Raw genomic sequence first — 10,664 nt, 5'->3', positions numbered from 1 at the left:
AAATTAAACTTTCCACGGCTTGGAATGAGCACTTACAGAAAGAGATAATAAAGCCAGTACAGGATATTGACAAAGAGGAATGCTGTGGGGAAAACTGTGCGGGCATAGCGATCAATGTTGTGTGGATTTTCCACAATGAAGACAGATGCCGCCTTACGTGATGCGTCTCTCACTGACGACAAGCCGCAGCCCTGATTTGGCGCCTTCTCTTTTGTTCCTGTGTGGTTCTTGGTGTCGCTGTTCGCTGACTGCTCCGTGGAGTCCTCTGCGGTGGAGCCGATCTCCACGGACTGATTTGGCTGGCTGGAGTTGACGATGGGGATAGAGCCATTTCCATTAGACTCGCTGAGCTCCCTCAGAAGGTCCTGTTACATGGGCAGATAAACCGATGGATTGATGTTTACAGTAACAGAGAATCTTTCCATTTTTATCTGTGTCATGGTTATGTGTCTCACCCGATATAAATCCTCAATGGTCTGGTGCTGCATGGTGTAAAAATGAGCGCAGGCATACTCCAACAGTGCGCCAAAAATGAAGGTGAAACAGATGCCCAAATAAACATCTATGGCCTTTATAAAACAGTTGGCATTGGGCAGGGAAGTGCGGGCACCCATCATCAGAGTTGTCATCGTCAGCACTGTTGTCACTCCTGCAGACAGATCAGAGGGTTGGGATTTTTTTCTTTATTTCCAGCATGTCCCAGCAATTAAATCAAGCAAACAAATATTTAGTTTGTCCATTCCACACTACTCTTGCTCTTCTTTCAGGGGCTTTTTTTGTTTATGCATTCTCTTTATTATTTTCTTCAAGCAAACAACATCACTGCTGCTGTAGATGTGAGACTAAAGGATCCAGATCTTAGAAAATACTCAGTGTATGGGGAAATTGTATTGAAAACAAACATGTGGAAACAGAAAACTTGATGTTTTTTTCAGTGAAATCTTAATCAGTGATGTATTTCTGTATCTACCATCATCAAGGAGGTCATGTTTTTGGGTGTGTGTGTGATTTTATTCTGTCTGTCTGTCACATTTGCTTGAGTGGGGTCATGTTGACAAGCAATTAAATATTTGCCTTAAAGTTTCCAAGGTCAACACAATGATTTATTGGTCAAAAATGGACAAAAATCTTACAAGTGTGGTGTGTATCTATGAAGCGCCTTGAGGCGACTTTTGTTGTGATTTGGCGCTATATAAATAAAATTGAATTGAATTGAATTGAAGTGTATTGTTAACACATCAGTGTAATGCTATATAGAGTTATTTAAAACCATCTTTCTTATTTCTTGTATTGACAACATATAGTGAATCACATCAATACAGTGGCTTGCAAAAGTATTCGGCCCCCTTGAACTTTCCCACATTTTGTCACATTACAGCCACAAGCATGAATCAATTTTGTTGGAATTCCATGTGAAAGACCAATACAAAGTGGTGTACACGTGAGAAGTGGAACGAAAATCATACATGATTCCAAACATTTTTTACAAATAAATAACTGCAAAGTGGGGTGTGCGTAATTATTCAGCCCCCTTTGGTCTGAGTGCAGTCAGTTGCCCATAGACATTGCCTGATGAGTGCTAATGACTAAATAGAGTGCACCTGTGTGTAATCTAATGTCAGTACAAATACAGCTGCTCTGACGGCCTCAGGGGTTGTCTAAGAGAATATTGGGAGCAACAATACCATGAAGTCCAAAGAACACGCCAGACAGGTCAGGGATAAAGTTATTGAGAAATTTAAAGCAGGCTTAGGCTACAAAAACATTTCCCAAGCCTTGAACATCCCACGGAGCACTGTTCAAGCGATCATTCAGAAATGGAAGGAGTATGGCACAACTGTGAACCTACCAAGACAAGGCCGTCCACCTAAACTCACAGGCCGAACAAGGAGAGCACTAATCAGAAATGCAGCCACGAGGCCCATGGTGACTGTGGACGAGCTGCAGAGATCTACAGCTCAGGTGGGGGAATCTGTCCATAGGACAACTATTAGTCGTGCACTGCACAAAGTTGGCCTTTATGGAAGAGTGGCAAGAAGAAAGCCATTGTTAACAGAAAACCATAAGAAGTCCCGTTTGCAGTTTGCCACAAGCCATGTGGGGGACACAGCAAACATGTGGAAGAAGCTGCTCTGGTCAGATGAGACCAAAATGGAACTTTTTGGCCAAAATGCAAAACGCTATGTGTGGAGGAAAACTAACACTGCACATCACTCTGAACACACCATCCCCACTGTCAAATATGGCAGCATCATGCTCTGGGGGTGCTTCTCTTCAGCAGGGACAGGGAAGCTGGTCAGAGTTGATGGGAGGATGGATGGAGCCAAATACAGGGCAATCTTGGAAGAAACCCTCTTGGAGTCTGCAAAAGACTTGAGACTGGGGCAGAGGTTCACCTTCCAGCAGGACAACGACCCTAAACATAAAGCCAGGGCAACAATGGAAGGATTTAAAACAAAACATATCCATGTGTTAGAATGGCCCAGTCAAAGTCCAGATCTAAATCCAATCGAGAATCTGTGGCAAGATCTGAAAACTGCTGTTCACAAACGCTGTCCATCTAATCTGACTGAGCTGGAGCTGTTTTGCAAAGAAGAATGGGCAAGGATTTCAGTCTCGAGATGTGCAAAGCTGGTAGAGAGACAGACCCTAAAAGACTGGCAGCTGGAATTGCAGCAAAAGGTGGTTCTACAAAGTACTGACTCAGGGGGCTGAATAATTACGCACACCCCACTTTGCAATTATTTATTTGTAAAAAATGTTTGGAATCATGTATGATTTTCGTTCCACTTCTCACGTGTACACCACTTTGTGTTGGTCTTTCATGTGGAATTCCAATGAAATTGATTCATGTTTGTGGCTGTAATGTGACAAAATGTGGAAAAGTTCAAGGGGGCCGAATACTTTTGCAAGCCACTGTATGACCTTACTTTGGACCTCTGACTTCTTCAAGGTCAAATAAAGTCAAGCTTTCATAAAATGCCTTTTATCTTCAAAGTGATGCTTAAAATTCTACTGCCTTTGTTTGTATTGGCAACATTAAGAAAATGATACTCTTTTTGGGGATTCTAATTATCACATTATTTTTTATCTAAACATCATGTCGCACTTGACCTCTGACCTCACTTTACATGACGTCTGCCTTTCTTTCAAGTTGATCCCAATAAGAGTTACATCTTTAAAGTATTGTCAAGAGTTAGAATGAGCTGCCTAGTTAGAAATATACTGTAGTATATTATTATATAACAAGCTCAAGTTAGTCATGTCCAGTTATTTATATGTGAAGGCCCATCATCCATTAGCTACTCCTACAAAACATTAGTGTAAGCAAAGTAAATGCCGTGCTACCCTTATCTTATTTATTCATGTATTTGTGCACTTTTTTTTACTATAATTGGTGTCTTCAGCTGCTGATCATTTGGTGAGTTATTTAGTGACTAAGGTCAAAGTTATCCTTTTTATTCATAGGTTAGAGTCAGAAAACCTCAGACATTAGACATCATAGTTGTTATATTGAGAACAATTATTTAATAATATAAGTATTGTTATTATAATTATGCTACAAGTAGGTGGGATGCTAAAACTCATCCCTACTTCATATGACCAAAGAAAAACCAATACATGAAATCCTGCAGCCTCTAATATGGAAATGGTCACTCTATGGACAGTTACCAAAATCCTGGACTAAAAGAGTGAGGTCTGCTACTGACCAATGCAGGTCCTAGCTGGCACAGAGGACTGGCTGATCCAGAAAGAGACCCAGGACAGAACCACCAACAGAATGGAGGGAACATACGTCTCCAAGATGAAGAAGAGCACATTTCTGCGCAGTGCAAAATGCAGCACCAGCTTGGGGTAATTTCCTGCAAAGGACATAAAGAGACATAAAAAGAACGAGGGAAAAAATACAGATTTAAACAATCCTGTGGTGCATTTGTGCTCCAATAGCAGCTGCCATTGGATGAATCCTAACATGCAAAGGAAATCCAGAGAGCTCAAATATGTTACCTGTTTCGTACACAGCCTCTGACACTGATGTGTAGTAGCTCTCCACACTATACTGTGCCAGCCTCAGTGTGTTCAAACCCTTCACTGAATCATTTCCTCTGGTCCAGTAGAACACCACATCCTGTAGGTTATACCCCCCTGAAAGGACAAAGAGTAGTTAACCTTTGGCTAGTGAAGTGCTTGGTGTAAAGCTGGCTTTCAGTTTCATACTCACTACACAGAGGCTGATGAAAATGGTAGTAGTGATGATGATGATGATTTATGTCCAGCTACACACATGACTGATGGTTAATGGAGCTCACAGTGAAATACTCACAGCTCTCCAGCTGAAGGGTGCACACCTGTCTATCCATAGGGTACTTAGTCAGATCCATGTTGCAGGCGATCGTAGCCGTGATGCTGTTGGGCATTCAAAGCAGGCATTCATTACCAAGCTTCAAAAACCCAACTGAAATGACTGCAGCTCTGCTGATTTATAACAGGGGATGTTAATTATTAGTGAACATAAAGAACTCTTCTCCCCTGATGAACATCCAAGAGATCAAAGACTTATATCTGGAGTATCATCATTGTGTCTCACATATGAATTATGTGCACAGTGTTGTCGGATTGCAAAAATGAGGCCAGGTTGCTCGAGTTCTACAACATTCAATCACCTCCACACAATCAGATGATGGCTCCAGCTATCAATCAGTTTCGGTACTCAAGAAGAAGGAAGATACTGAACATACTGTACACAGCTGACCTTTCTTTCATCTGTCAAACTGTCTAGTCAAAAAAAAGTTATATGGAAGTGTGAGCTGACAGATTAGCCTGGCCTGATTTTTAATACTCATATGGAACTCTGCAAATCTTCACTGCCAAAGGCTTAAGTGTTTGAAGGGCAGAACATACAGGAATGCAGAGCCATACCCCTGAGATGAATGAATGAGGGATGACATTTGCTTTTTAGTCATACTCCTAGTTATTTTTTCCCCTTTCTTTTTATATAGAACGTGAGAGCAGTGTGCGGTTGACTGGATTTGTTTTCTTCTTGTCTGTGACCAGCAGCGTGAAATGTCAGCTGTCAGCGAGCGTCAAAGCTTCGGTAAAGAAATGTACCGAAGAGCATAGAGAACAGTTCCATTGCTGAAGATGCGTATGAGGCGATTTTCCACGGTGACATCGTGCAGGAAGGAGCGCTTGGAGTCTGGGATGAAAGTGTCAGGGATCCAGAGCAGTGACACCAGGCGACCGTCCACGCTCACGCTCTCATTACCGGGGAACATCAGCCTAGCATCACGCCAGCGCTGACGGAGGAAGATTGTCGCTGTGTAGTCCTGAAAAGATACAAAAAACATATAAAGACGCCTGCTCCCTCGTTTGATCGCGCAGATGACAAAAATAGAAGGTGTACCATATTGATTTCAGAGATGGCATCAATGCTGGCGATATCAAGGCTCATTCCAATTTCCACTGGGCCCTCTGTTCAGGAGACACACATGCGAAACAGTACAACTGGTCCACTCTTAAGTGAAAGACACAGAAGCTCTGACGACTTTTAGAAAGTTAAAAAAAAAAGCTTAAAAAATAAATGTCTCAAGCAACTTCATACCATTGAAATTAGGTCTGAGGTAGCGGTTATAGCCTTTCATGAGCTTTTGTATTGTTGGCAGAAGCTGGGAGTCGTTCCATTCACCCCAGTGGTTGCTATGGAATGCACAGCTCCTGATAAAAGCAGGGAAAAATGAAAAAGGAAATGAGAGAAACAATGAGACAAACAAGTGGGCGTGCTTTTTTGACCTCAGAGTCACTCACCCCTGCGTAAAGGTCAGGAGGATGATGAGTAACAGGTTGGCAGACATCCTGGATCAGCTGGCAGAGGTCAGAGAGATGTGATGAGGACTAAAACACAAACACAAGAGCTGTTTTCATTTAATTGGGATGACACAGTTTGACCATAAGGTGGCAGCAACTAACTAAATGTGACTACAAAGCACAGTGGAAGTCTGCAACGCAGCAGTCATCCTCACTCGTTTCTTGTTAGATAACTGCGCGTTCACCCTGACACGATAGTTTTAAAATGTTTTGTAAACTTGCATTGATCCCCACCTCTATTACTCGCTCCAATATTATATATTAGTAGCGTTTCCAATGCCTTCACACACTCGTGCAGACACACACAAATACACACACATAGACAAACATTTTGTTTAGATAGGCATGTATGTACGTCTAACATTTATTTTATTTATTAATATTTTTTTAAATATTGCAGTTACTCTGATCTGCTGATATATGTGGCCTCGATCACATTTTTGGTTTTTCAGAATTCTTCAACTAACCCTCTCATCAAGGAAGAAATCCTCACAGGAAACCCTTCCCCTCCTCCTCCTTTCCCTGATTGATTTCACTGTCAGTAACAGACTTCTGTCCTTTCACTTTATACTTTCATCCGAACCATGCAAATCTGTCCTGCATGTTATTGTGCTTCAGTTATCATCAAAGCAATCTGCAGCTAATATATCGCCATATTGCCAGCAGTCTAGAAAAGCAGCATTTAATTTTCAATGCGTTATTTACACTGAAGTGCCATTCTAAATGACTGTGCGAACCAACACTATTGATTCCCCTTCGCCAGGGGCCAAAATGGCACAGAATGTTATCAGGTTGTAGTTGTCAGGTGAACATATTCTCCTGTTTGGATGCATTTTTTTCGCCGGCTGCTCTGAAGCTTAGGCTGAAGCCTGCTGTGTTAGTTTTGCATTGCATCATGCATGTTTCCCTTTGTCCTCACATCTGTCTTCCGGTTTATCCTCTTTTCCCATGTATTGAACTGCACAACAGCATATTGTCAGATACTACCTTGCCTATATGTGGATCTACATTCAAATAAACATTTCTGTTTACTTTTTTTTCTTTTACACTGCTTACGTACAAATTTCTAACTCTTACCTGCCTCAGCCGTGCTCTTATGTCCTCCTTTTTATTTCCACTTGGTCACTCTTCTGCTCTCTCTCAGCTCTCTTTTGTTTCCTCCTGTGCTCTTCTGCCTTCCTGTATCCCAAGTGTTGCCAGTGGCTGATATTGGTCCACTTTCTTGTTTACTTCTGATTATATACCCCTGTGTGTCTTCAGGCTACCGTTAAAGCATCTAATATTTGGTCCTTTGTGTCTTACTGCTGGTTGTTCCACTATCTGTGCAACTCCCTCTGTCTCTCTGCACAGCTGTGTTGATCTCCCCGCAGAGCCTCTGTGCAGCCCCCCCTCCCTCTCTCTTCGTACTACTCATTTGCGCTGCACTTTTTTTCTCTGCCCCCCCTTCACATACTCACACACACACAGAATAGCATCTAGTTTGAGCCCTTACATCACTCCCTTTTTCTCATTCTTCCTATTCTTTTTGGCCCCTTACTCTCTATCTACCTCCTACCGAGCTCGGACAGTCTCGGTCGTTGTGTCCTTGGGCAAGACACTTCACCCGTTGCCTACTGGTGGTGGTCAGAGGGCTCGGTGGCGCCAGTGTCCGGCAGCCTCGCCTCTGTCAGTGCGCCCCAGGGTGGCTGTGGCTACAATGTAGCTTGCCATCACCAGTGTGTGAATGTGTGTGTGAATGGGTGGATGACTGGATATGTAAAGCGCTTTGGGGTCCTTAGGGACTAGAAAAGCGCTATATAAATACAGGCCATTTACCATTTTACCATTTACCGCTCAATTTACACTGACACTGTACCTCCTTCTGGGCTTCAAAGCTTGACTGTGTCTCATCCCCTCATGCCCTCTCCATCTTCACCTCCAACTACTTCGTTCCTTTGGATCAGTGTCATCATCCGAATTAGCTTCCTCTCGGCTCTGTCTGCAACTTAACTTCAATGAAATACCCATGCAGCTCAGACAAAAGTAACAATTTTGACTACTTTCATCTTCATAAAGCTTGCCCTTTGCCACTGTTGTAGGAAGTGCACATGTAGTCCTGATGATGAAAAAGCTGCTTGATGCTGCTATAAGGAGCAGATCCTGGTGATGATTTGTCAACATCCAGAGATGTAAACTGCAGCTCAAATACCAATACTGCTTGTGTGCTGTGTGGTCAGTCATTCATCTCCAGCGCTGCCGACTTTATGGGATTCAGCCCCAACTATAATTATATAGCCTGACCTCTGAGAACCCACGGCTGGATCTCCAGCATATGTGCAAGAACCTTTGGGGTATACTTGTTTACAACACTTTATGAGATTTCAGAGATGCTTGTACCTACTGCAGCCAATTATTTTGCTAGTCTGTGTTTCCCAGCACTGACTAATGATTGTAAATGGTCAGTAACAAGCTGCTGCAGTATTTTTTGCTTTACTCAGTTATTTAGTGAATCAGTAACACACTGTGGGCGTAAGGCTCCCTTTTTCTCAATTTCATGCTCCAATGGCTGCATGTCTGAAATAAACAATCTGTTTATTAAACAGTGATGGTGAAGGGGAGCTGTGGAATGAACATAAGAAAATCGTGTAGAATTTGCTTCCATGTGGAGAATCGTGTGAAACGCAGTGCGCACATTCCTTGACAGTGAAAGAGACAAATGGAGACATTTGTGAAGCACCTGAAGGGGGAGGATGTAAATGTTTTATCTGTGTGCTAGAGGGCTATTGAATAATTATAGCCAGAGCAGTGATGTCACAGTGGGAGACAGCTTTGTATTAGTCAGCATCCAGCTGACATTCTTGTCCTACCTGCGTACATGTTCATTTCTACCTGTGATTGAGTGCTCCTTTTACTTCCCCTACCACTGATAAACATGCAAAATCATTGTTCCCCCTGCCTGTTAATGACCTGATTACCTCTGATCACTTATGTCTGGCTTCATGTCAGGGTAACAGAAGTGGCTAACAGTGCTAATGAGGGCCAGTGGTAACCAGTGAATACCAAAGGCCATATGAATGACCTTCTGGACCTCGAATATATGTAAATCATTACACATCTGAAGTGGGTGATGAACACAAAACAAAATTAATACATATTACTGTTAGTAATGTATTCATAACAAATAAGGGGAAAAGAAAACATGCCAATATGTTAGAAGTGTACCACAGAGTGAAGAGTACAGGAGTGTGTTCCTCTTTAGTTGGTGCAGCATGATTGAATAAACTGCTGGTCTGCAAATATCAGGTAGGAACTAATAATCCTGGGGTGGATGAGGGAGGGGCTTTAAACACTAAAATTTATTGCTTTATTAATAACTGTCACAACCCAGGACCAGTTATTGAAATGCCCATATGTCTTGCATGCCAGTTTATGTGTCTGTATATTTAGTGCTTCTGTAAAGCAAGAGTCTTCCACGTTAAATCCTCGTATCGGTGACCGGTGACCCTTTAGGCCACCCCTTTGGTTCATTTTTCATTTTAAATGCAGTAACCTACCTGACAGCTCTGTGCTGCCACAGCAGCCTTCTGCTACTTATGTGTCACTCACTTCTTTTATCTCTTCTTGCTCTGCTTATGTTTATTTAAGTTAACCTTTGACAACCTTGAGCATCTTCTTTCATTTTCTTTCCATCTGTCTGCACGCTGTTCCCTATCATCTCCTATCATACAGCCAGCCAAAACACTTGAGTCTGCGCTTTGGTTTCGTTCCCACCCCAGTTGCGTAATCTACATAACCATCTTTTTTTCTTTCTTCTAAATCTCTTTGCCTCGCTGTCTTTACTCATGCTCTCTCTCTATTTTTCACTGCTTATCAGAACGATAAGCATTTCGACACCATGTTTCAGGTAATGTTCAGCTCAGAATCTGCACTGAGGCAACAGAAAATGGAAACGTCACTGCCCCCACATTTGCCCAGTGATTTGCTGTCATGTGACAAATGGAAATGTCACAGGACTGCCCACGAGAGGGACACAGATAAATCTCTCCTAAATGACTGTGACGGCAGCCATGTCCAGGAGGAACACATATGAATTAATGTGGCGTAGACGCCGCTGCTTTGAGCATGCTGTCATGTCTCCCTGTGACTGGTGTATCTGCTTGAGAGGTGGATAAGTGTTTCTGTTGTTTCTCTCTTCAGATATGAACATTAAATTGTCATTCAACTTTTTGTTTTTGCTCTTTTAGGGCTACTTGCCAAGGCGCTTGACTTGTTCCCTGGATTTTACCTGAGGCGTAGTTTATTGACGTTCTTTTGTGACAATTTTTAAACATTTTCCTCTTTACATCGTCCTTCTGTCATCGCACTTGTTGATCTCCAGGTTTCTCCTGGCTCAAGTCCTGTCTCCAATCTTTGTCAGAACATTTGTTTTTATTCACTCCTCTCAAACTTATATACGTATACACAGACTGCCAGATTCATTATTCATCTTCGCTCCCTGTACTCCCACATCTTCCTGCCTTTCATGTCTTTGTTGTTAAAGTTAGGTTGAAATCTTTTCATCCCTTTTTTGCAAGCTATCACTTTTGTGATGTAAACTGCCTGGTCTCTGAAGAGCAGAATATTCACAAAAGTATCATTAAAATGCTCTTAAAACAATGCTCACAGAGCATGGGACACCCTTCTGTTTGGGACTGGGAAAGCAGCACAAAGCAACCTTAAGGACTGCTAACCACGACTAGATTTGATCATCAGTAAAGAATGATTAAGAATTTGACTCTCTGAGGATTAGAAACATCCTGAAAAAAAAATGGCTCGTGGGG

The 10,664-nt window shown here is 42.3% G+C and overlaps 1 protein-coding gene across 1 annotated transcript; it reads right to left on the bottom strand.

Annotated features, from left to right (window-relative positions):
- Nucleotides 1-23: 23 nt before the first annotated feature.
- gabrp (gamma-aminobutyric acid type A receptor subunit pi) lies at nt 24-7,214 on the bottom strand. Its single transcript, XM_080900208.1, has 10 exons — nt 6,943-7,214; nt 5,806-5,892; nt 5,603-5,715; nt 5,405-5,472; nt 5,110-5,327; nt 4,325-4,407; nt 4,009-4,146; nt 3,711-3,863; nt 456-649; nt 24-365 (listed from the first exon to the last, which is right to left on the bottom strand). The coding sequence occupies exons 2-10, from the start codon at nt 5,850-5,852 to the stop codon at nt 33-35; spliced, it is 1,347 nt and encodes a 448-aa protein (XP_080756334.1). The 5' UTR covers nt 5,853-5,892; nt 6,943-7,214; the 3' UTR covers nt 24-32.
- Nucleotides 7,215-10,664: the final 3,450 nt, after the last annotated feature.

The sequence above is a fragment of the Rhamphochromis sp. 'chilingali' genome (assembly GCF_963969265.1).
Source record: "Rhamphochromis sp. 'chilingali' genome assembly, chromosome: 13".
NCBI classification, from domain to species: domain Eukaryota; kingdom Metazoa; phylum Chordata; class Actinopteri; order Cichliformes; family Cichlidae; genus Rhamphochromis; species Rhamphochromis sp. 'chilingali'.
Note: the sequence above shows the minus strand (reverse complement) of the source record. Positions and strands in the feature narration are given on the sequence as shown.